This window comes from Prionailurus bengalensis, chromosome D3 (assembly GCF_016509475.1).
Source record: "Prionailurus bengalensis isolate Pbe53 chromosome D3, Fcat_Pben_1.1_paternal_pri, whole genome shotgun sequence".
Lineage (NCBI taxonomy): Eukaryota > Metazoa > Chordata > Mammalia > Carnivora > Felidae > Prionailurus > Prionailurus bengalensis.
The window spans coordinates 53089728-53117342 of NC_057356.1; the positions used below are offsets into that span (position 1 = coordinate 53089728).

Sequence of the window (27615 nt, forward strand, 5' to 3'; positions counted from 1 at the left end):
TTTTCCTACCGATTAATTTTTCTTAAACTACTTTATGATTTATGGAGCAATAAATCTAATCTGTCTTATCGACAGCAATAAAATCTAAAACTACAAATAAGACACAACTAAAACTACAAACCAATAAGATTTAATTAACATTGATGTGATCGGGGAACTTAATTTTTTTCCTTCAGCAAAATCAGTACAAACAACATAAACAGAACTCATAGTTATGAAAGTATATACTGATAGACACATGCACACATTTAATTTGGTACATAGTGACCTGTAATTATTTCATTCCGTTACTAGTTTTCCTTATTCCATTTGCCTTATATCAGGAAGCCATTTAGCCTCCCTCTAATGCAAACATATCATTTCTCTATACAGTCCTTCTGTTCTGTTTGCAATTTTCTAGAGCAACTGAAGTATTCCTACTTTACCACAAAACACTAGCGCTGAAATCATGCAGTGTATTAATTTATGAGGTTGTAATCAAAATTATGGAAAATGTCTATGTATACTTTCTAAGATTGTCATTCAAATGAACCCACAAAATTTCAAAATTTCTTAAGAGAACACAAGGACTCGAAGAATATACCAGAGCTTTCCTGTTTGAGAAACATTGCTTGAGGCCATAGGTCAGCAGACTATAGCCCATGGGCTATAGTCGCTTTTTGCACATAAAATGTTATTAAAAAACAACCACACTCATTCATTCATTCACTATTTTCTATGACTGTTTCCACACTCCAATGGCTGAGCTGAATGTTTAAGACAAAAACTGTATATGACCTCCAAAGCCTAAACTATTTACTCTCTGCTCTTAACCAAAAATCTTTATTAATCCCTACTTATAGGCCAAGAAAAGTTTGGGGATTTTTTTTCAATAGCAGTCACACTATAAGCTCAACTCTGGAAAGAATAAAATTAAGAAAATAATTATTATATTAATTGAGTCCTAAGGTAATAACCTGATTTAAGACAATAGCAGTAAAAATGGAAATGAGGGAACAAGAAAAACAGCCATTGCCAAATTAACATAGATAAGAAAAAGAGACACAAAAGGTCACTTACCATCTTATCAAATTCTGAATATTCAGTCAAGTTTGTTTTCAGGGATAGAATTTGTTCAACCTTGCATCTCAGTTAAAAATCAAGATCTAGACATGTCAGATAATTCTTACCCATCTTCTTACCATCTTAATCATTGACTTAGCTTCTTATCTTATAGCATGTCACTGTTCTTTGCTTTTGGTCTGTCTGAAACTACTAAAAGACATAGTAAGAGCTTTGCATATAAACAACTTGATCTAAATACCTTTCCATTCCTAGCATCCGGCCCAGAGTTCAGAAGATAGTAGAAACTCACAAAAAATTGAGGATGGTGAGGCTCTCACCCAAATGCGAGTCACCAAGCTTGACTGTATAATTCATAATTTCTAAAAAATTATAAAACTGAAAAAGGAGACATGTTCAGAATGCGGGCAATGCACTATTACTTATGTAATGTGTCTTCTGTGAGAGCTAAAGGGTTTTGGGTTTCTTAAATATACTCAGTTCATCACACACACACACGCACACACACACACACACACACACACACAACTATGGGAAATTTAAGTTCATGAAAAATTGGTCAAGACAGTATTAGATGTTATGCAGTGTCTATCTTTCTTTCCTGGATGATAACTTCTCAAGTCCATTAAAGAAAGCAGAAGGGCACCTGGGTGACTCAGTCGGTTCAGCATCTGACTTCAGCTTAGGTCATGATCTCACAGTTTGTGAGTTTGAGCCCACCGTCGGGCTCCGTGCTAACAGCTCAGAACCTGGAGCCTGCTTCAGATTCTGTGTCTGCCTCTATCTCTGCCCCTCCCCACTGCTCCCACTCTGTCTCTCTCTCTCAAAAATAAATTAACATTAAAAAATAATTTTAAAAAAAGAAAGCAGGAAAAGTATGTTTAAAAACATCAAAATAATATGGAAAGGCTAATTAAAATGATATTTAAAGCCTCAGTATGTATTTCAGGACTTAGCCACAACTATGTATTTAGAGAACATATGTGTCGAGTTCCAGAATTTGGCATTTGGAACAAGGTCACTAATGTCCTGTACCCTCTCCATTTTCACTCAAGCTGCTATTTAACCTCATGGAAACTGGCCTCTTAGTCATGGGCTTTTGACTGAGCTTTCTATAACCCTTTTCTTAGTCTAAGGATTGAGAACTGCTATGTGCTAGAGATATGAAGGTGACTAAGACATGGTCCTTGTTCTCAAGGAACTTGGAGTTTAACAAGAGAAAATCTTTAAGAAGGTAAAAAAAAATCTCTCTTGTCAATAATAACTTCTTTTCACTATTTATCAGTACATGTATACAGAAATACTAACAAATAATATGTGTGTGTGTATACACATTCACTTCAACACTAAGAAGACAAGCAAAATATTACAATTGGAATTCTAACAAAGAAATATTGCTTCTCTATTTTTATAATAATTTTAACTAATGTTTATTAAGCAGTCACTAAACACCAGCTAGTCAGTCATACTATGTATACAGAGGTTTTAAAACCGTCACAACTCTGGGAGAAAAATATTTTGATTCTTTTTTTATAGAAAGTGAAACAAAATCAAAAGAGGAAAACTAACTTGCCTTAAGTTCAGCCAGGTGGCAAATGACAAAGACAAGATCCAACCAGAGCTCTCTGATTCCAAAGTCATACTTAACTGCCCCCTCCGTGCCTCCCCGTGTAATCCGGGGCCAGTCAAACAAGTTTGAAGCAAGAACTAGTACCTTCAGACATCTCCCTCTGTTCACCTCTGTGCCCCTTCCCAACTGCATGTGCCCTGCAGGAGAACATACACACCCTGGCAGATATTTAACAATTCCCTCATGGGGAATTGCCATGGAAAAACTGCCTGTTTTGTATACACACTGCTGATCTACCTTTTTCCATACTTAATTCTAAAATGAACCAGCATCCCCTCTGAGAAATAGCAGGGTCATGTTGACCTAAACCAACACCAAAACCAAACATACAAAATGGCATGGGAGACTCTAACAGCTTAACTTCTTTGAGGCGCCTGGGTGGCTCCGTCGGTTGAGCGTCCAACTTCGGCTCAGGTCATGACCTCATGGTCCGTGAGTTCGAGCCGCATCGGACTCTGTGTTGACAGCTCGGAGCCTGGAGCCTGCTTCGGATTCTGTGTCTCCCTCTCTCTGCCCCTCCCCAACTCATGCTCTGTCTCTCTCTCTGTCAAAAATAAATAAGCATTTAAAAATTTTAAATTTTAAAAATTTAAAATTTTTTTTAAATAGCAAAAAAATCTGCCAGAAGCCAAATCTATTTCTGGATGGATCATCTTCATTCTGAGCCCTTCCTGAGCCCCCTGTAGACTCTCTAAGACTAGCTCCACCCTTTTAACACATATCAGCATATCCTTTATGAGTATTCTTCAGTCAGGTCTTCAACCACAGAAACTTGATTCGTTCCAGCCTCTCTCTTCTAACTCCAAGCAGAGACTCGTAGTTGTTTTTATTGCTTTTTGCACAACCCTGACCTCTGCACAATCGCAAAACTCTTGATAAAAGATCCCATTTGCAAAGAATATTAGAGAGGCTTTCTGTCTTTCCTCTGCTTTTTATCTTCCTTACTGGAGGGAAGATTAGCCCCCCAACCAATTTCCTTACACCATATTCTGTGAACATCTGTAATTGACACAACATTATACACATATTAATATTCTCCCCCACCCTCTATTCAAAAGGGAAAGAACTATTCTAACAAAGAGCGCATACGTGTGTATGCACCAAAAACTCCAAGAGATTTCTCTACCTGAAAAAAAGAATTCAGATTTTTCATTTGTTTAAAGACAGTGTGGAATTCTAGAAAATAAAAACTGAGTTGTAGAAGACAGGTCTCTTCTGGTTGAAAATCTATTTTTGAGAACACCATTCATAGTCAGCTCTGTGCTAGGCATTGTGTGGACCAGGGAGGGGACAGATGTACAGAAGACTCAAAATCCCAAAACTGAAGGATTTGAGCTGAAATGTAAGTAAATCATAGTGAGCCAGTCCCAAATAAGGACCTAACTGAATTCCTGTGACTATTTCCATCTTATTAGCTCTTGTGAAGAAATTAACTAAAATTTACTGAGAAAATATTTATGATGTCATAGAATTTCCTTGAGAAGCAGAGATTTACCTCAGGGTCTTATTGATGGCATTGTTATGTCAACTACTGTGGTTGGCAAATGTGATATAAGGGATGCTACGTTATCTTCCGGAACACTTCTAAACAATCTTTGTCCAGGACTCCCTTTTTCACAACTGCTTTTTCACTTGTTGTATAAGAGGGAACTCTTCCAACTGAAAATCCATTTTTTTAGTACACAATTCACAATCGGCTTTATGCTGAACTGTTGGTGGTGACTTTTCATGTCACCACATCAATCATTCGGGATCAAAAGATTCCATTCACCTTTTATTCAAACAACCCATTTTAAAGGTGACTTTTCTCTGGGAAAGCTATTTGCTTATTTGAATGTGCCCTTTGAAGAAATCTTCTTGTCCACCAGACCCAGCACAACTAAATTATAGTTTAGGGCTGCATATAATAATCATGAATTCTCCTTTAGAAGTTGTTTGCCTCATTTTTTTTTAAATTACATGTTCAACTATACTAATAAAGCTCCCTTATTCTGCTGATTTCAAGAGCTTCTTAGATGTGAATTCTACAAAGAAAACCTGGGTCCTATTTATTCATTCACCAGTTGTGAACATTGTTTTATTTCATTCTAAGTTTATTTTTCATTTTTCTCATTTGGAAAGAAATCATTTTTGACTTCAGGGTTTTTATATAAGAAGTCTGAGTCCAACCTAAGTCACAGGCCCAAATGACCTGTGTAGGTATAAATGACCTATATACCTGCTTATGCCAATAGATAAAGGGAATAACATGTCTGAAGTGTCTAATGCAGTAATTAATAACGTTTTATCAATTCAAAATCTGAATAACATAACTCCTGGAATTCACTCTAGCATGTTGCTTTCTTATCATGGCTACTTATTCTACCAAAAGAGAGCTCTTTTGTCTTTTCAGAGTTTTTTACTTTCTATCATTTCAGATGCTGGATTATGAACAAATGCCTAATATTCATCTTAGTATTGGAGTTAAAAACCAAGCTGAATTTCACCACTCAGTTGCTTCTCAATTCCGAATGCACTCAACCCCTGTGAGAATTCAGGTTGTTAATGTGAGAGAAGGACCCACATTTCATCCGAATTCCATGACCTTCAGTATTCGAGAAGGAATAAAAGGAAATTCCTTATTGAATTATGTGCTTGGCACATATACAGCTATAGATATGGACACGGGGAATCCTGCAACAAATGTCAGGTACCACAAATACTGTGCTCATATCAAAGTGATAAAATGTGGTTTTGTCCAGTGTTAGTTCATATAGAATGTACTAGTGTATGTGGGTTGAAATACGTCTTGAGTTTTGCAATATGGACTCCAAAAGGTTAGAATGGTAATTGTGTACAGGGAGCAACTATAAGGTCAAAGAACTACTAGGAGATTCTGACTCCCTGAGTCTCTCTGATCTTTTTGTGGCCAGTTGTTACCACCCTGGCCCCAGGCTGAGTAAACCATATTGTAAACTATAAGACCTCATAAAAGATGAGTCACTGCTTGTTTCCTTAAAACCTGTTATCTAATGACTCTGGGACTAATTTCAACCACCAGCTTAAGAGGAAGAAAAAAGATAATAGAAACTAAAACACAGGTGTTTCAGAAATTTGATGAGTATAAACTCAGAACTGGAGAAGTAGAAAGGTAGGCATTAGAGGCACTAGGTACACAGATTATACATGAATTAGATCTATACAAAATATTCTGGAAAATGACTAGTGAAATATGTAAGTGTATTCTCCTTCCTTGTCTCTCTTCTTTCCTCCTAATATTTTTGGAGTCAACAGTCTATTGATTTGTAAATTACTTTGATATTAACAATTTGATTACTTAATAGGTTAACAAATAGATAGACAACAAAAATTATGAAGTCTATCAGTATGGGATAGAGAAAAAGGATGTGTCAAATAAGTGCCTTGGACACTTGAAATTGTACCTGGTACAGAGGCCAGATCTTCTTTCAATAAGGTCGAGCATTTTGAATACATTATATTATTATATTATATTATTTATATAATACTAAAACCCATAACAGGCCAACAGCAAGGTACCCTAAAACTAATACACCTTAAAATCTAGGAAAAACGAAGGGCACCACATGTAAAAATGAATAAAGTATATTCCCTCAGTAGATATTGCTACAATAAACAAACCTGAAAGAGACTCATACATTTTACTAACAATTATATTAAGAGCTAGAAGAGTAAGAATTATGAAATTTTAAAACTCTGTTGTGGACCTGTGTATTAATATGTTCAACACTAAAATTTTATTGATATATATACATTTTATAAACCAAGGCAATTATCACTGTAAAACATACAAATACTATATTTAAGTTTAATGCATTGCATGTGACTTAAAATCATTAACTTTCACATAAGCAAATGATGAACTTATTTATTTAAAAACAGGTATATCATAGGACATGATGCAGGCAGCTGGTTAAAAGTAGATTCAAGGACTGGTGAGCTACAATTGTCTAGGGAATTTGATAAGAAGTCAAAATATATTACCAATGGGATATACACAGCAGAGATCCTGGCTGTAGATGGTAAGAAAATTTATTTTCAATATTTCAATAAAATTACTATTATCCCATTAAATATAAATGTAATTCTAATATTTATACTAGATTGACTCAAATAACATATTTAGTGTGTCTGCAAGACTTACAGAGAGTTCTAAATACCTTAGATCAAGAACTGAATTCAGTCCACCCATACCATTATTTACATTTAAGCATAATTTATTTTACCTGCTTCCAAAAAAGAACAGTATGTGGCTTACAGCAGAAAGCATAAAAGTTTAAGTCTATAAATAAAATTCAATTTCTGCTTCTGGCCTCATTTCTTGAGACGCTTCATCCAACTTTCAGAGTATGTTAGGAATGTTTACGTAAAGGAAGCACTACAAGGTGTATGCAAAGTTCATTTGGGAATGACCTAGGAGAAAGTCAGTGTCCCAGAGTATAGTTATTTTAGAACCACTAAAACTGAGCTACAATGAGAGGCCTGTGTAAGTGCTGCTTGAGTAGACATGTCCAAAGTAAGATGTTAAAGCACAAGATTATTCCAAATAGAAGAGCCAAATTAAAAGTCATAAGAGCAGATGCACTGAACTAACTTGTAACTGAGCTGCTTCTCACGGGAAAAGCTATTAAGCATTCCTTTTTGGTGATAGCAACAGGAGTTTATTTATTTACCAATAGTTAATCATTCTCTGAACAGTGCCTAGGAAACCAGCTACTACAGAACAAAACAGAAAAAGGTCAGTAACTAGAAAAGAAGAGAGAAAATAGGTGTTCTAGATATACACCTAATAGAAGATAGATACTGTAGGTTTGCATTGTTTATGTCTGAGCTCTACAGTAGCCAAAGAAAAAGATAAATGGGCAGTAAAAGATTTTAAAAGAAACCGTGATAATCCCCAAGTCATTATAGTCCGTACATTCTGGTCTTCATTCTGTGTCACTTCTAACACCTGCGTCAGTTATAGAAATATTATAGTCTTATTTGTTATCAGCATGCTAGAAAGCCACTTCCTTAAAAGGACTCTAACCATGTTGATTACAGCCTATCTTTGCATGTTGGTCATATGTGAATATCTTCGATAACTAGAATAAAAATTAGTCATCAAGTGATAAAGAGGGAGAAAAAAACTATCAAAATGTATCAACAGAAAGCTAAAACAAGGGCTATTGTTTACTTGCCTAAGCAGAGTATCTGCATAGGCACAAGCCATCCGGATGGAAAAGTGAACTAAAAGTCCAGATTCAAATTTCTTGCTCTTCTGCCCTTCTAATAAACTATATTGACCCAACATTTGTTTTGAATGGGTGAGGGGAAAAAAGCTCACAGATTTATATTTGTTTTCAGAAGTGCCATTTCAGAGAGAAATAGCATCTAATGGATGGAATTAAAATAAATAGTGAAACAGAAAGAAAAAGCATACAGACAATTCTTTAATTTCAATTGTGGTTATTTTCCTACAAATACAGAAATCAATCAGCATCCTGAATGGAAGGCTCTAGACTGGACTGGGAGTCTTGTTTATGGGGACAGCATAAGACTAGAAACTGTAAGCCTGTTTTGAAGGACATTTAATTTTGCATCTTGGGATGTGTAGGAGTTGGCTGAATGAAATGGAGGTGAAAAACATTTTGGGAAGAATGAATAGAATGCACAAGAGTCCTGGGTTAGGAAGAAATTTGTTTCAAGAATTAAAAAGAAACCGTGTGGCGGGAAGGTAGTGAGCAAAGACAAGAGTGGCTTCAGGTCATTGAAGTAAGCAGGAACCCATCATGCACCACTTCAGGAGTCATTCATGCTATTCCTCTATGTTGTGGCATCATCATAGAATATAAGAAAGGATTTTCTCCCTGACACCATTTACCCCAATACTCGTGATGCTTTGCTATTTCAGATGGCTCTGGGAAAACAGCAACAGGAACCATATGTATCGAAGTTCCTGATGTTCATGATTACTGTCCAGTCATTTTTGCTGAAAGTAAATACATCTGCATTGCCTCTCCATCGATCCTTATCTCTGTTTATGATCATTCTTATGGGGCTCCCTTTACCTTCTGTGTGGCTGATCAGCCACCAGGGACAGCTGACTTATGGGATATCAGATCAATAAATGGTAAGTGGAATCCAAACTTGCTCAAACTTTAAGACCAAAAGCAAAAACAATTACCAAATAATTAGGCAAGTTATGTAATACTTTCTATCTCTGTTTCTAAGATTCTTGCCATATTAATATTAAATGAGAAAATCTTTCATATTCACACTTAGGATATTTGGAAAAATTTTAAACTGAAATAAAAGTAAACATGTTTTATCAATACTGCAATTACAAATATTAGTATGTAAATATCAGTTTATTTGGCATTTTATATGGTGTGCTAAACCAATATTTGAACAGTTTGAAATAGAGTCCTTCACTAACTCACCATATGTCGTAATTCCCTACTCTAAATTATTTCAGGCAAATCACTTAAAAGTTTCTGCAACTCAAGTATCCCATAGATACAATTACATATTTTCTAATATCATAAGATCAATGCACATAAGTTCAATGAATTTTTTTTTAGAAATAATGATGAGCTCAGACTCTTTGTAAAGGTAAAATTTAAATCCGAATTGCTCAATATGAGAAGAATCGTTAAGCAAACAGTAGTACATATATATTATTAAGGTGTAGTACACACGGAATTAAAATTAGAATTATGGGAGAATTGCGACGCCTGGGTGGCTGAGTTGGTTAAGTGTCTGACTTCAGCTCAGGTCATGATCTCACGGTTTTTGAGCTCAGCACGGATTGGGCTCCGTGCTGACAGCTCAGAGCCTGGAGCCTGCTTCAGATTCTGGTGTGCGTGTCTCTCTCTCTGCCCCTTCCCCACTCATCCTCTGTCTCTCTCTGTCTCAAAAATAAGCATCAAAAACAATTTTTTTAAAAAGACAAAACTTAAAAAAATAAAAAATTTGCAAATTAAAAAAAAGAATTATGTGAGAATTTAGATACAAGGAAATACATACACCAAAGTACTTAAAGAGTAAAGATACCCAAGTAATATGTATGTTTTTGCTAACTGTTGCTATGTAAAAATAAATGCCTGAAATTGATTTTTAAAATGAAAGTAGGGGCGCCTGGGTGGCGCAGTCGGTTAAGCGTCCGACTTCAGCCAGGTCACGATCTCGCGGTCCCGGAGTTCGAGCCCCGCGTCAGGCTCTGGGCTGATGGCTCAGAGCCTGGAGCCTGTTTCCGATTCTGTGTCTCCCTCTCTCTCTGCCCCTCCCCCGTTCATGCTCTGTCTCTCTCTGTCCCAAAAATAAATAAACGTTGAAAAAAAAATTTTTTTTTAAATAAAAATAAAAATAAAATGAAAGTAAATTTCAGAGAAGATAACGTTTTACATACCTTAGGTTCTATTTCCCTGAGATGTTAAATATACATAGAAATGAAATGCTATTAAGAGGACCTCATTTGGGCTACAATAGCTCCCTAATCTCATATTCATTTGAGGCAACAGTTAAAGATTTTTAGAGGGGTCAGTCCTCAGAGAGGAAACACTTCCCATCTCCCGAGGCCACTAAGCTTTTCCATTCGTAGAATGGAGAAACCCTAAGATGATGCCAGAAAACAGACCACCATTAAGCACTTAGTCAAAAGAGGAAATTAGGCAACTTGTTTTCATAATAAAACCTTTTGACTCTTTTCCACAAAATCATTTCAATATTTTAAAAAGTTAAGCACATTAAAGTAACCCCATTAAAAATCAAGACTTTTGGCGAGGATGTGGAGAAAGAGGATCTCTTTTGCATTGTTGGTGGGAATGCAAGCTGGTGCAGCCACTCTGGAAAACGGTATGGAGTTTCCTCAAAAAAACTAAAAATAGAACTACCCTGTGACCCAGCAACTGCACTACTAGGCATTTATCCAAGGGATACAGGTATGCTGTTTCGAAGGAACACATGCACCCCCGTGTTTATGGCAGCACTATCAACAATAGCCAAAGTAGGGCAAGCCCAAATGTCCATTGATGGATGAATGGATAAAGAAGATGTGGTATATATATATATATATATATATATATATATATATATACAATGGAGTATTACTGGGCAATCAGAATGAAATCTTGCCATTTGCAACTATGTGGATGGAACTGGAGGGTATTATGCTAAGTGAAATAGTCAGAGAAAGACAGAAATCATATGATTTCATTCATATGAGGACTTTAAGAGACAAAACAGATGAGCATAAGGGAAGGGAAACAAAAATAATATAAAAATAGGGAGGGGGACAAAACAGAAGAGACTCATAAATATGGAGAACAAACTGAGGGTTACTGGAGCATGGCGGGAGGGGGGATGGGCTAAATGGGTAAGGGGCACTAAGGAATCTACTCCTAAAATCATTGCTTCACTATAAGCTAACTAATTTGGATGTAAATTTTAAAAAATAAAAATAAAGTTTAAAAAAAAAAGAAACAAAAATCAAGACAACTTTGAATTCACCCTTCCTATGAAGTCCAATATCCCATTGGTAAATAACAAGTACTAACCACTTTTTCCTCATTAAGATCCTACATATTATGAGTAAAAATATAAGAAAAAAAAGGTTCTATGTGGAGGTTTGTAAAGGTATTCAAATTATATAATAGATTTGCCAGTAAAAAATATAATCACATTGGAGAGAATATTCCTAGAGTCCTGTTTCAATGTTGGTGTTAAAGAAAGGAATAAACTTTCACTTAATGTGCTATGGCATCACCTCATTCAACTCTTTGTGCATAGGCTATATTTTGGTAGACATAGCTGGCTTATCATATAGCTAAATGAAATTAATAAATAATAATACCTATAATTATTGCATGTTATGGATTAATCAATTAATATTCATGATTTAGGTGTACACTTAATCATCTCTAAGCCCTCCTTGGGTTGATAAATAAATTTCAACCTATGTTTTAAACAATAGTTTCTATACAAATTGATAGGCAATGGTAACAAAGAATTAGGAAAATAGTTATTGGAATAATTTAAATTTAAATGATAGGACAGCGATTTTGAATAAGATAAACAATAGTCTTCAGGAGGGTATTTGCAAACTGTGATCCTAAATAGAACACTTCCAATATTTCCTTTCAACTCAATATTCTTCATTCACTGGACAAATATTTATTGAGTACACATAATATGACAAATATTGTTGTTTTGGAAATAAGCAACAGGATCCCAGCCTGCTTCATAGAAATAACAATTCAGGGATGCCTGGGTGGCTCAGTCAGTTAAGTGTCCAACTCTTGACTTTGGCTCGGGTCATGATCTCACGGTCGTAGTGTTGAGCCCTCGTGCCTGGTTCTCTGCTGACAGTGTGGAGCCTGCTTGGAATTCTCTCTATCCCTCCCTCTCTGCTTTTCCCTCTCTCTCTCTCTCAAAATAAACTTAAAAAAAAAAAGAAAGAATTAAGCAGCAAAAAGTATTGAACAACTCATTATAAATGTTTAAAAATTAAGTATAGGATGCCATATGACTAAGAGAGTATGAAAAACTCAGGCCCTGGGTTAGTCTTGGGTATTAGGAAGCATTATTCCAAGGAATTCCAATTTATTTTCTTTTTCCTCTCTTTCTTTTCAGCTACTTCTGCAATCCTGACGGCTGAGCAGCTTTTATACGCCACAGTTTACCAAATCCCAATCATCGTGAAGGACAGCTTTAACAGAGCATGTGAATTGCCACAGATTGTGGAGTTAGAGGCCTGTGATTGTGACTACAACCACATATGTTTGTACTCTAGTACCACAGGCATCAACACAGGGGATGGCAGCTCGGTTACCAGTGATATAGATGGGACCATCACTGAAGACCAAATTGAAGGTTCAAATGTTGGTCTTGGACCAACAGGGATTGGCATGATTGCCCTGGGACTCTTACTACTGCTTTGTAAGTACTGGATTCGATCTCCCTTTTCAGCACTTCTTCAAAATAAGAATGTAACCAGGCTCACTGGGATGCCTAGGTTCATTTGGCCATTTCTTTTTGGTATCTATAGCAATTCTTGTGGGAATTTGGAAGTAAACAATGGGGCTAATAAGGGCATGTGCTTGTTCAATAGTTACAGTTAGAGTCAGTGAGGGTCATAAAGATGAAAAAATACAAGCAAATTCCTAAATATAATATAGCAAAACATAGAGTCAATCCTAAAATGAAAAATTCAGCAAAGTGCATTCAGAGAGGTAGAAGCAATCAAGTCCAAGTGGGAAGGTTGGGAGTCTTTATGGAGAAGGTGGCTTCAAGCCAGGCCCTAAAAGCTAAAGGTTTTCTTAGAAGGAGGATGGTATCTGGGGAAATCTGAAAGGAATAACCCAATCATAAACAGGGAGAGGGGTGGTAGGGCATAGAACACTCAGGAAGTTGACAGGCTAAAATGTAGGCTGGGAGCCGTCTGCAGGAATGTTCATGATAAGCCAAACATTCTGGGCTTCAGTCCACAGGCAATGAGAAACCAGTGAGGCTGTGTGAGATCAGGTGACCTGTTCATTCTGGTATAACAGGAAGCAGGGAGAAGAGCCTAGAAGAGAGAATTAGCCTCTGGACTCTTGATAAGAGTGTCTGCAAGTAGGACCATGGTCACAGGGATGTTGAAGTCCCTATGCAAACATTTCAAAAAGTGTCCTCCTCTCCCTACCATGTTTTAAAACATGTAGGCCCTCAGAGGAGTAACACATTTTACTTCCCCGCCCCAATACTTCAGATTTTGTGGAAATCAAAAATTGGATTCTACAATCCAATTTGACTAAATCCTTCAAACTAAAACATTAGCATGTTTCAATAGGTAAGTACAAACTAAAACATTATCATTCTGAGGAATGAAAAAATAACAAATGACTTTGGGCAAACTTTATTTCTTAAAATAATATGAATTTGTAAGATAATACCAAGATCATGAGTGATTATCATAATGATATTGGAGATATTTTCCCAGAACGTGACAAGAGCAGATGAGTCGAGGTATCAGTTTGCCTTTAAGCCAGCAGGTCTCAGGGTGCCTGGGTGGCTTAGTCAATTAAGTATCTGACTTTTGCTCAGAGCATGATGTCGCAGTTTGTGAGTTCGAGCCCCACATCAGACTCTGTGCTGACAGCTCAGAGCCTGGAGCCTGCTTCAGATTCTATGTCTCCTTCTCTCTGCCCCTCCCTGCTCATGCTCTCTCGCTCTCGCTCTCTCTCTCTCTCTCTCTCTCAAAAATAAATAAACATTAAAAAAAATTAAGCTAGAGGTTCTCAATCCTAGCTGCACATTAGAATCATTGGAGGTCTTTTAATTAATCATGTTCAAGCAGGAATACTCAAAATGAGACCCAAGTTGTGGCATGTTTAAGCCCTCTAATGAAGCTAATGTGTAGTTCAGGGATAAACACCCAGAATTAGCCACATTCCCAGTGGACTAGCACTCAAAATTTCACGACTGTTCCTTAATCAGGCTAAGAAAGCACAAGAGTTGTTAAGTTGATTGTAGAATAGGAGGGGAAGACCCTTTTGGACAAAGTCATCGGTTCTCAGTGAAGAAGCCCAGGCTGTGTTTTGGAGGGGGCATGCAGTGTGATAGTGAGAGGAGAGGTCCTTGCCCAAAACTTATATTCTCAAAGGGCCTTCATTTAAGACTTTTGATGTTTGCTCTGAGTGAGATTAACTGTTTCAGGGAAATCAGCAAAAAGCGCTGACTTAGCAGCTTTGACATTTTTTCTTCCATACCTGTAATTAACTCAGTGGAATGCATGTTATACTAGGGCATTTGAAAAGTATAAAAAACAACTAGAGGAGACCCAAAGAACTAAACTGAGTGTATTCTAGAATCTTAGAAAACTGAAGAAATGTGTAAATTTCTGGATTAAAGTGTAGAACTGAAGTAAAGTTTCCATTATATTTTATATACAAGATCTTAAAATAAATGTAAATAGCTCAATTAAATTTAGTGGGTGATATGTGGTTGGTTTTAAGTGTAAATATAAGGGTGGAGGAAGAGTCCTATTTCTAGGTCCTATAACTGAAACCTGTATTCAATCCTTTTGATTACATATACTGATTATGTATTTAACTTATAGTGTATATATGATGTTTGGTTACACGGATTTGTGTATATCAGTTTTTATATGGATTTGCAAATATATGTGTATAAGTATATATATGTATATACATATACACATACACATATCCACAGACATAGTCGATATATATATATATATATATATATATATATATATATAGGCACCTGCACTTATACACATGCTCTTGGAGATAAGTACATATTTATTCATATGTGTACACAGGCTTGCAAATACATATACATATACAGATGACTACATGTGCACGCATATGCACATATAAATGCACATGCGTGCACATGGGGGACTAGGAATCAGAATCCTGGATCTGCCAGCAGCCAGTTAGGAGTCTTGGAATAGAGGGTATAAAGGGCCTAATTTTTCTAATCTATCAGTAGAGAACTCCGATTACATAATCCCAAATTCCTTTCAGTCCAGCTCTAAAAGTCTATGTGATTTGGTGGTTTTGTATTCATAAACATGGATCTATATATTCAACTCTTCAGGGAGAACTGATGCTTTCTTATATTTGTATTCATCCCTTTGGTTCTAAATATAATTCCACATGTTTCAAAAAATGATATATTCAGTGACTTCCTAAATTGAGCAACAATGTGTTAAGTCTCTATCCACTTTCTTGGGCAGTGGCGCCCCTCCTGCTCCTCATGTGTTGCTGCAAACGAAGACAGCCCGAAGGCCTGGGGACGAGGTTTGCTCCCGTGCCAGAGGGGGGAGATGGAGTGATGCAGGCCTGGGGGATAGAAGGGGCCCGCCCGGAGGACAGGGTGAGTGGATGGCCATGGTCCAGAGCGGGGTGGGGTTTCAGTGCAAGCGAGCATGTCTTGATAATTGTACGACACACAGGAAGAAAACTATGTCATTTGTTATGTGTTTAACATAAAGCATTTATTTTAAAAATGTTTCTTTTTCTTTTCAGGATGTGTCAAATATATGTGTACCAATGACAGCCTCTAATACCCAGGATCGTATAGATTCTTCTGGTCAGTGGACACCAAAATCTGTTTCTTGTTAAAGTTTGCAAAATTATTTAACCTGATTAATTTCATGTATAAGTACCTTTAAAAAAACAGTATATCTGCCAATACTTTTAGATGATAGCATAATGAGAGGGCAAGTAACATGTTTGAAGTCATCGCTTTACTTTTCTTAAACTACAGGCAGTGGAGTATGGCATAGCAATTTGAAAGGCAAACTCTAGAACCAGAGTGTTTGAGTTTGATCCCCTGCTATGTGCTTGGGCAGGCACTTAACCTCTCTGGGCCTCAATTTCCTTATCTTTGAGACTTAGTTTATGATAACACCTACTTCAAGGTGTCCCTGTAAAGAGCGATACACAGACATATATACATATTATGTATGATATATAATATTCTTACTATATATTATGTAAGTTACCTATAAATAACTTATATAATATATATCACAAAATATACACATATACATGTACATAAAAATATGTATATATACATTAAAAATATACATTAGAACAGTGCCTTGCACAGACAGCTACTGGAGCCATTATTTGTAATAAAGCTGTTCAAAAATAATAATAATAAGAGAAAAGAAAAAGCAGCAAATATGGTCTTCTAATAATACACTGAAGAATTCTTCTTAAATCCATGCATTTGCATTTGATTAATTTCATGTATAAGTACCTTTAAAAAAACAGTATATCTGCCAATGCAATCCATGCATTTGCCTCACCAGACTTACATTCTCCTAATTTACCAGTTCCATGTACACCTAGGAATACTGTAAAATACTCAGCTAGTGGGCAATGAATGAACGAAGTAGAGAGGTCGTCCAATTCTAGGACAAACATGAGATTTCTCAGCAGTGGTTCCTCAGTATCCCAAACCAGACTCTGATGCAGAGTCTAAGGTGGCTGAACATTTCTGTGAAAGCCAGCTCTCCCTCCAGCACCGGGGTGAGTGAGGACTGTTTCAGTTTCTGCTGGCCTTGCTGTGGAGCGGTCCTGAGGGGGGTGCAAGCCCTCTCACACAGGCCAGGGAGCTTGCCAGAGGCAGTGACAGAAGGACTGATGCAGACAGGCAGAGGCCCTGCTCCCCTTGGCTGGCTCCATACCTGTGAGTCTAGGGGATATTTTTGTGCAAATCAGAGGCCAATTCCAAAAGCTGGCTCCCTCTGTACCATTTACTTACTGACTTTTATTTTATGAGGGAACTAAGACTGGGCGGATTTCAAATAGCTCCTGGCCTTGCTTTCCAGGACCTACTCACATGTGTGGTGGTGCAACATGGCAAACAGTGGGTAGCAGGGTTTGACGTGAATGAACAGTGCGGACCACTCAAGCACTGTTCCACGAATGCTCTGTCCTTTCAGAAATCTACACTAACACCTACGCGGGCGGAGGAACGGTTGAAGGGGGTGTGTCAGGAGTGGAACTGAACACAGGCCTTGTGACGGCCGCTGGCATGGCGGCCGGAGGTTCAGCAGGAGCTCGACGGAGGAGGAGTTCCACAATAGGAACCCAGTGGGAATATGCTGACACGGGCCTGAACATGGCTTTCCTGGACAGTTATTTCTCTGAGGTAATCCCCCTGCACACGGTTATACAAAATAGTCTTGAGACTGAGTGATAACAATGATGGCAATAGGTTCTTCTGAAATATATTCAGTTATTCTCAACTCTATTCCAATCCTGAATAAAAAGTATTTCATTTCTCCTTAGAATACAGAAAGCCAATTTGCCAAAGCATTTCATATTCAATTGACATACATCCATCTTACTATCGTGGAAAAGGCTAGCATCTCTCATTATTCCCTACTTCATTTTTTCCCATTTTTCTGTCTTCTGTCTCTTGCTTTTACCACTTTGTTTCCCATAGCAGCAGCAAAACAGGAAGATCCTGATCAAGAAAAAAAAAAAATGTATGCATGTCCTCTCTTTATGGTGTCCTTCCTACCCTGCAGTTACCTCCAATGAAAGAAGAAAAAAATAAATTAAAAACCAGGACTGGGAAAGGAAGAGAATGATAACTCAGAAACAGAGTATCACCATGACTTGGTGATATATCAGGCCTAGAACCCCGGTCTCCTATTCTCTATCCAGTGCCCCATCCCCAAGGGATACGTGTCCCTCACTAAGAGAAGGGATCATGGGTCTGAGCATTCCAAAGAAGAAAGCTCCAGAGGCATTGGGTTGGCCTGACAGGGTGGCACAAAGGGTAAATAAATCCCCTGTGAATCCCTAGTTAGTATGTTTATTTCATTTAACAGCAATCCATTTCATCTCATATTTCAACTAGCCTGTTTTATTCCATATATGGTAATACATGAGTTATTACCTGCTATTAACAACAACAAAAAAAAATGTTAAGGATGTTGTTGTAAATGTAAGCTATTCCTTAAAATTGGTGATTACAAATACCATCACATGAACAGTATTGATTATTTAGATGAGTGATAGATATCACTAAGTACATCCAACAAATAGGCACAAATTATGTGTCATAGAAATGTCATAGAAATTATATTTAATGAATCATTCATAAAATTCACACTAACATTAAAAGAGCCTTACCATTAGTGTCCTTTGATTTTTCAAAATTTTTCCTTTGATTACAATTGGTGTCTGATACATTAAATCTCAGGGTTTGTAAGTTCGAGCCCCACATCGCGCTCTGCACTAACAATGCAGGAGTCTACTTAGGATTCTTTCCCTCTCTCTGCCCCTCTCCCACTCTCTCTCTCTCAAAACAAACAAACAAACAAAAAACCCAAAAACAAACAAAAAACTTTTAAAAAATGGCACTAGGTTTCAGAGGTGGTGAGATGCAGCCTCTCCCCCTACAAGATAAAACCTCCTCTGCAGAACGTACAGTGTTTCTTTTCTGCCATGTTTTACACCACCACCCTCCACCCCCACGGCCAACTTGTGCCCCGGGCAAGGGGGATGATCCTCTTACCGAGGTGTCACTTGAAAATATTAAGCGGCATGTTTATGGTAATACCAAACTCATGAATAATTGCTTTCAAGACTTAAAACCATCCATTTCTAATGGTAGAATTTAGAGTCTCACATAGACCAGAGGGTAAGCAGCACGATGTAGGGTAAAGGATAGTTGGATTTGAGGTAGCATTCTATGATTATTTGAGTCTGGGGCATGCCATTCACTCTCTCTGGGCTTTCAGTTACCTTATCTGTGAAACAGAGAGGGGATAAGATTATGTCAGGCCCCGTAGGATTTCATGGAACCCAACAAGAGCCATAGCAGCTGGAGGAGAGCAGCCACCTCATCGTCTTCCCACAGAGAAGTTCCCTTTCATTAGTTCTATATACAGGGCTCCTACCTAGTATTACATTGAAAGGGTCCATCATTAAAAATAATTTGAAAATCACAGTAGATAACCTTGTAGTGCCTTCTTCCTGTTAACCTAACTCCAAAGACATCTTGGCTCTCTTTGCTTCGGTCATGTAAAACCACTGAACATTTGGACATAAGTCTCTGAAGCTTAAAGATACTGACATCTTTATACATGCTTTTATTCCAAGTTGATCAAATATCTCTCTCCTTAAATAAATAACATGTTGAACATAACAAAATATATTTTGTTATTTCTAGATCCCTCAGAAAAAAAAGACTATAAATCCAAAAAGTTAAAACATTGTCTGACAAACTCAGATTGCCAAAATCTGAATAAAATGCAGAAACTATTAATGTTAGCTTTCAAATAAGAGCAGTTCACATTGATTCAGATTCTATACACCATTAGTGCCCTCTGATCTCCTTTAAAAATTCCAATTATTTAGAAATACAGCGAAAAATCATCAGTGTTTTTTTCAGTTCATTCCATTATAATCTTCTCAGATCAGACATCTCTAAAGCACTGTTGTTATTCTTTGGTTATTTTAAAGGAAAAGTAGCTTTTAACTTCCTGTTTTTCCTCTAATTTTAGAAAGCCTATGCTTATGCAGATGAGGATGAATGTCGGCCTGCAAACGACTGCTTGCTCATTTATGACCACGAGGGAGTAGGGTCTCCTGTTGGCTCCATTGGTTGTTGCAGTTGGATTGTGGATGATTTAGATGAAAGCTACATGGAAACTTTAGACCCAAAATTTAGGACTCTGGCTGAAATCTGCTTAGACACAGAAATTGAACCATTTCCTTCACAGCAGGCCTGTATACCTATCAGTACTGACCTGCCTTTGCTGGGGCCTAATTATTTTGTTAACGAATCTTCAGGAATGACCCTCTCAGAAGCTGAATTCCAGGCAGAAATGGCAATACCGGAACCCATGATCCACGGGGATATCGTAGTGACAGAGACTTATACAACAGCTGACCCATGTGTGCAACCCACAACAATTGTTTTCGATCCTCAGCTTGCACCCAATGTTGTAGTGACCGAAACAGTAATGGCACCTGTCTATGATGTTCAAGGGAATATCTGCATACCTGCTGAGTTAGCCAACACGCACAATGTAATCTATGCCGAGAGAGTGCTGTCTAGTCCTGGTATGCCTGACACGAGCAATGGTAGCATGACTGATGGCTGTATGGGGCCTGTAATGAGTGGCAGTATTTTGGTAGGGCCAGAAATTCAAGTGACACAAATGATGAGTCCCAACATTCACGTAAGTCAAACCACTGGCTCCACATCTCCAATGACATCTCGACACAGAGTAACACGATATAGTAACATACATTACTCCCAACAGTAAGTGCTTTTGGTCAGTATTCTATATGGACACCTTGCACCTAGTGATCACCAACATATCCATCAAAGATGTATAATGTACTATATTTAACATTTTAGCAGCCGACAAATATTTGAACATTCTAAGATCAATGCCACTCTTTGAATATATCTTTGGGGCGGGGGGAGAATATGGCTAAGCACTTTAGATAAGCCTTTTGTAATTCTTTCTGGTTTTAAATAATGTGCCAAAAAACTTAAAGAAAATGTTTTATATCCTTCGATACCGTCTAATAAATAGCACATAACTCATAAGGTGAATCTTAGAGGTCTTCAGCCCCATAGGACTGGTCATGTAAACCAGGATGCTCTTGTTCTTAGAGTTTGCAAAAGAAATCTTGCCTGCATTTGCCAGGCAAATACCTTTAGAGAAATATTTCTATTAAAAATTTTTAATTGAAAAAGTGAATGAAGTATACATTTCTGAAAGAAGATTTAAGAGAAAAATAGAGCATCTATCATTAGACATCTGAAGTCATTTGTTCGGTTTCTCAAGATATGCAATATTTAGGGCATGGTTAATATAATACAGGGAAAGTGTTTGCCAGCTGAATGCACCACTGAAAATGGTTCACCGAAAAGAATTATATATATACAGATAGATAGATATGCATATATACATAAATCAATATGGATGAATGTGTATCGCACTTTATTGATTTATATCAGTAACTGTAAAATAATTTATGATAGTCAAAAGAATTATGACAATGATGGAGTATAAACAGTTCTTAGGGAAAGTATTAGAGTATTTCCTTCTTAAGGGGAATGTTTTCTCTATTCTTGCTAATTATGTCAGAAAACCATATGAAACATGGTTTACTCGGTTTCAGTGACCTGAGTCATAGAGCTTTCATTTGGCAATCAGATAGTCTCCAAAGCACCTCTGTAGTCATGCACGTATTCAACAATATTTACTTAGAAGCTATTATGTGTGGAGTGTTGGTCTTGTCTCCGTGAATATATAGGGGAAGAAGACAAACATGATTTCTCACTTCATAGAACTTCTAACTCATTTCTAGACTTAAAACCCTGGGGATACAGCTTTGGGTTCCTACCAAGAATAAGTAACAAAATATTTAAGTCCACTACCAAGTTGTGTTTCTCTTTTTAACATTGCTGCTTCTGCTGAATGAATGAAATGGAAACACTTGCACAGATTGCTACTCCTTGTAGGTATAAAGTGGGCTTGTGAAAGAGAGGTTCTAGCAAGATAGTTTTATTTAATTCTGTAAAATATGTAAACTGTATAGTGGTAACTATAATATGACCAGTAAGACATTGTAAATGAAATAAACTTATTGTCAGGGCTTATTGTTTTTGGAAGGAAATAACCGCATTGCTTCTTGATTTGTTCCTTTGTAACTAAAACTACTGTAGAATTTGGAGCATCACACATAACCTCTTGCCCAATTCTCTCATTTGACAGAAGGGGAATCTAGAACTAGAGAGGTAAAATGACCACAACGTGCTAGTTGTGGTACACAACCTTGAGGCCATTGCTTGGGCACTCTGGCCAGTGTTTCAATGTTATAACTTCATCAGACACGGAGAGGATCTAGTTTGGTCTGTTGCAGGGTCTTTGCTATTTCCTACTTGGAAGAAAAACTCTCTCTCAAAAAAAAAAAAATGGGTTTTGTGAAGTTTAAATGCTGAATGGCTCGAACGGTATAATGCCAGAAGGTTATTTACATGTTTTCTCATCTTTTCCAAATCACGTGTGTTACCAGTTGTTATAGTCATTCTTTACCGTAGTTATTCACAACCAAGATTCTGCTACATTTCATAACTCTATAATTTGACGAATCCATAGGGTAGCCAAGGAGCATCAGTACTGTGGTCATTTTAACAGTCCCAGCCACGTAACATCTCACATGCACTCAGTCCTGTGGCATATCCTGATGTGGATATTCTGCTTTTGAACTTTGCATGTTATTGGGACAATAATTTTTTTAATTATGAAAAAAACTAGTGAATAATTAAATGTAAGGTGCTAACAGTATTAAAACTGAAAATACTTTAAGACTGAGAAATTAAGAAAATAGTACAAAGCATAAGAATTTCACTGAAATCTCTTGTGAGAAGGGTAAGAAAATTTCTTTGTGAACTTTTCCTTCCATCAATACACAAAGATTTAAGGGTGCTTCCAAAAGAGAAAATGTACATCTGGTGGATGTTTTCCCTTATACTATTCATGGAAACAAGACCAGAACCATTTCATTTTCTCTTTTAACATTATCAGTGAGGAGAACTCCATCATTCCAAGACGGTCAGTATCACTCATATATGACTTAAATCTCTGAAATTGGTATATTTTTAGAATATCAAACAAAACAGAAAGTGGAAAGCAAGATTTCCCCTTCACTGCTGAAGAGCTAGGATACTGATTTATCTAGGAGATAATAAAAGCTGATATAGCATTTATTTTAAGGTTTGAAAATGAACCCAGAAGCCCAAGAAATGAGATTTAATGAATAAATATAATAATGTATAATTTCAGTCTTATCTCTTACCCTATGCAATTACCTGTAGGGAAAGCATTCAAATGCATAAATGGGTTCTCTCAGAAAAGTCTTGTTAGGTGAAGGGAAAGGAAGACATTAAGAAGACAGAGTATTTATAACCTTGTTTCCAAAAAAAAATTATTTAAAAAAATTTCCTCTTTTGGATTAGATATTTCTGACTGCAATGTATTCCTGAATGTAATAGTGTTTTATATATTTCTTCAATAAAAAAATATGTGATAAGGAAAGAAACATTTCATTTTCTCTTTGGTGCAGGTAGTGTTCTACACGCAAACATACATCCAGAAAACCTTTTTCCCATTGTGTTACTAGGTGATTATCATCTCTATCATGATGTATATAATACAGGAGCATGGATTCATTTGTAAAATGAAATTCAGAATAATTCATTTACTCACCAATGGTAAAATTTCTCAGTAAAATCATTATTTTCTTAGTAGATGCTCACTATAAACGTTAGTTTAGTCAACAAGTCAACTGAATAAATTCCAGAAATTGCTCTAAACATTGTATGCGTTACAGAATTAAATATCCTCTTTTCCCACTGGATTTAAATTCAGTAAAATTATCATTATTGTTCCTCTTTTACCAGAGGTACTAATTTCTGTTGAAGTAAGAAAAGAATAATTAATTTCAATAAGGGGAATTAAGGAAGGCTCCTTGAAGATGGTGAGATCTGGGCTAGGCCAAATAGAATGTCATCTGACAGGGATTCCAAAGGCATAAAAACTAAAAACAGCATATTCAAAGAATATTAAGTGGTCAAATTAAACATAATAAAAAAAAGTCTGAAACAAAATAGGCATTATAAAATTATTTCATAGTCAGCCATTTTATATGATGTTTACTATACCAATTACTCAAAATGTATTAGCCTATTGAATTCTTTTTTTTTTAATTTTTTTTATAACATTTATTTATTTTTGAGACAGAGAGAGACAGAGCATGAATGGGGGAGGGTCAGAGAGAGGGAGACACAGAATCTGAAACAGGCTCCAGGCTCCGAGCTGTCAGCACAGAGCCCGACGCGGGGCTCGAACTCACAGCCCTCACGGACCGTGAGATCATGACCTGAGCCGAAGTCGGCTGCCCAACCGACTGAGCCACCCAGGTGCCCCTAGCCTATTGAATTCTTAAAACCACACCACGCGGTATGACTGATATCCACGTCATACATGAAGACACTAAAGCAAAAAGAATTTTTTATTTTTATGTTAGAGCTTAAGTGAGTAGCAGGATTAAGATTCAAACCCAGGATGGCCTACTCTTATTATTTTTTTTTAATTTTTTAATGTTTATTTATTTTTGACAGAGAGAGACAGAGCGTGAGCCAGGAGGGGCAGAGAGAGAGGGACACACAGAATCTGAAGCAGTCTCCAGGATCCAAGCTGTCAGCACAAAGCCGGACACAGGGCTTGAACTCACGAACTACGAGATCATGACCTGAGCTAAAGTCGAACGCTTAACTGACTGAGCCACCCAGGCGCCCCAGGCCTACTCTTGTTCTTAAGCTTCGAATTCTTTTGACCTAATTCTGAAAGGCTATGTGAGAAAGGCACATGGTAAAGAATCTTGAATCCCATTAGGGGTTTGGTTTGAACTTGGTATAAAATGAGGAACAAACGAAATTTTGTGTGCTGGTAAATGGTCAAATGGTGTTATTTTATGAGATGACACTGGGGCAGCCACCAGGAGTCCTCATGATAGTTGGTGTGTTGTTGATTACAGAGATGCCCTTGAGGCCAGATTACTGAGGCAGAGAGCCTAGGATCTTATGAAAAGGCAACATTCCAAGGTGAGCCTGGTGGCTCTAAAGCGTCAGAGATCCTCTTGGACGACCACTGCAATGGGCAGGTATATGTTGGGTGGTCTAAAGTGACCGCAATCAGGGGCGCCTGGGTGGCTCATACGGTTGGACATTTGACTTTTGATTTCAGCTCAGGTCATGATTTCACAGTTCGTGGGATCGAGCCCTGTGTCAGACTCTATGCTGACAGTGTAGAACCTCCTTGGGATTCTCTCTCTCCCTCTCTCTCTCTCTGCCCCTCCCCTGCTCATGCTGCTCCTCTCTGTCTCTCTGTCTCTCTGTCTCTCTGTCTCTCTCTCTCATAAATAAACCTAAAAATTTTTTTAATATTTAAAACAATTTTTTTTCAATGTTTGTTTATTTTTGAGACAGAGAGAGACAGAACACGAGCAGGGAGGGGTAAAGAGAGGGAGACACAGAATCTGAAGCAGGCTCCAGGCTCCAAGCTGTCAGCGCAGAGCCCAACGTGGGACTCGAACTCACAAGTCATGAGATCATGACCTGAGCCGAAGTCGGAGGCTTAACTGACTGAACCACCCAGGCACCCCAGTTAATATTTAAAGTGACTCCAAAGTTTTTCTACACTGAATGCCTTTTACTTTTTTTTTTTTTTTTTAACTTTAAGTGAGGTGCATGGACTATTTTCAGTTTCTAGAATAGGGCATGCTTTTCCATACCTCTGTCACTCTGCCCCTCCCTGGTTCTTTTACCTGGAGCCCTCTTCACTCTCCTCATCTAAGTAGCTTGTTTCTCCTTACCCTTCAACACTCACCTCAAGCATGGCCACTTCTTGGGAGTATTTCCTGATATCTCTTTCACAGCCCCAACCTGCCGGCTTAGCTAAGTCTCCTTTACTCCCACCAGCAACACGCTATTTGTCCTATGCCTATCAACCTGTGAGCGCCTTGAGAACAAGGGCACTGCTTTTCTCCAGGATTAACAGAATGTCTAGGACACAGCATGCACTCATTAATCTTAGAAGTGAAGAAAATGAGGTTAGAGTGGGAGAGAGCCAAAGCATAAGAGACTCTTAAAAACTGAGAACAAACTGAGGGGCATTGAAGAGGGCATCTTTTGGGATGAGCACTGGGTGTTGTATGGAAACCAATTTGACAATAAATTTCATATATATATAAAAAAAAAGAAGTGAAGAATATAGTCCAATTCTCTCAGACATCTAAAAGGAAATGTCTGCAATTCAACATTGCCTCTTGATAGCAGCCCTTTGAATGATCTTTGAAATGCTTGTGTAAATGCCACTCTTAGCAAGAAAATGCAAGTATATAACTCACAAAGACAGTTAATTTCAGGAGAAATTTACCTTTTGCAGAAAAAGTAATAAAGCTATTGAAAACCTCATGTGCTTTTTGAAAGAAGCTATGTTATAGCTGAATAAAATAAATGTTAAAATGCTACAGAGAAAGAGATTTTAGGCAGGATAAATACTTCAGAAGAAAGTTAAAATTTCTGAAACTTTGAGAGGCTGCTGATAATAAGGTTACCTTCATTAGAGCAATTGATTGTGGGTTTTTTTTTCTCTTTCAAAACCATGTATTCCATGTAAGTTTGGTAACAAAATGTGTGTGTATGTGTGTGTGTGTATGTGTGTAAGTCATAGAGTATACAGCAAGAAAAATAGAGTTCCTAATATTAAGATAAAGGTTCTTAACTTTTCATCAAAACAACCATGAACATCAAATAAATGAACCCTAAAAATTGCACTTATTTGTTACATGGAAAATAACTCATTCCCAAAAAAACTCATTTACTGTCACTAAATATTGTATAACTTCTTGAACATTGCAATGTTCCAATGGTTGTTACAATATTTTAAACATGGACTAAATATGAAGCACAGGTAATGAAAATTAATTTGCTAATACAAGTTCTTTAAATTCTATTTCAACTTGTTTGAAATGACAGTAAGACTGAAGAAACAATTCACATTGGGAAGGGATCCCTGGCAGGGGGGTGCTGGTGCTTTTGTGGATTGCTAAGAAAGTAAATAAACAAAAGATTGTGAGTGTCTTATCATTTTAAAAAACAATAAAGGAAAAGGCAATGAAACCCTATTAATTACACATATAAATTCTCCTTTACAGACAGAGATAGCAATTGTGGGGACCTGAACTGCCGGCCGGCAGGCAGGCAGGCATCCTGTGCTACCACAAAGTACTTGTTCATCAGCTCCTGTGTGGGTGAAACCGTGCACAGAAAGGCAACATAAAGGTGCCAATATATAATGTGGATAAAGTAGGTTGAATCAAAGTGGAACAAATGAAAACTGAGGACAACCTGTATTTACTGTTGTTGGCATAAAAGACCGACTCTCAGCATTGAAAAGTGTTTCTCAAAAAGAGGGTCACACTTAGGTTAGGAATCCATAAAGCTGAGTTTCTCTGTGATTAGCAAGATGACTAAGTCAAAGGTAAGAGAGATGCTGACTGTGTGCTTAACGGGGAGGCAGTGAATATGTGTGGTGAGTGATGGTGAGGTGTTGGTACAAAAGTCATAGCGCATGCATGTGATCAGCATAACCACTGGTTGACTGGGGAGACTTCATTACACATTTGAATACACGGGAGGCACTGACTGGGTGGGGACTTTGGTATCAGTGAGACATGAGCCACCAGGTGTGAGAAACATGAAACTAGAGAGGTGTTGTAAAGAGAGAAGAATAAAAAACCAAATGTTTCTTTATTATCATATGCAAGCCATTATGCTAGTTGATTTTCAAACATATTCTTATT

At 37.3% G+C, this 27615-nt stretch overlaps 2 protein-coding genes across 3 annotated transcripts in view; one reads left to right on the plus strand and one right to left on the minus strand.

Annotated features, from left to right (window-relative positions):
* DSG4 (desmoglein 4) overlaps positions 1–23289 on the plus strand; it is a 47237-nt gene extending 23948 nt beyond the window's left edge. Inside the window, exons 9-16 of the mRNA XM_043558528.1 lie at positions 5110–5381; positions 6593–6732; positions 8604–8822; positions 12323–12628; positions 15435–15574; positions 15727–15790; positions 17154–17362; positions 19731–23289. Of these exons, the coding sequence (XP_043414463.1) occupies positions 5110–5381; positions 6593–6732; positions 8604–8822; positions 12323–12628; positions 15435–15574; positions 15727–15790; positions 17154–17362; positions 19731–20498 (2118 nt within the window). The 3' untranslated portion in view covers positions 20499–23289. The remainder of the gene's footprint in view (positions 1–5109; positions 5382–6592; positions 6733–8603; positions 8823–12322; positions 12629–15434; positions 15575–15726; positions 15791–17153; positions 17363–19730) is intronic.
* Positions 1–27615, minus strand: part of DSC1 (desmocollin 1) — a 349862-nt gene that overhangs the window by 259405 nt on the left and 62842 nt on the right. The gene's annotated exons all lie outside the window — the stretch shown is intronic.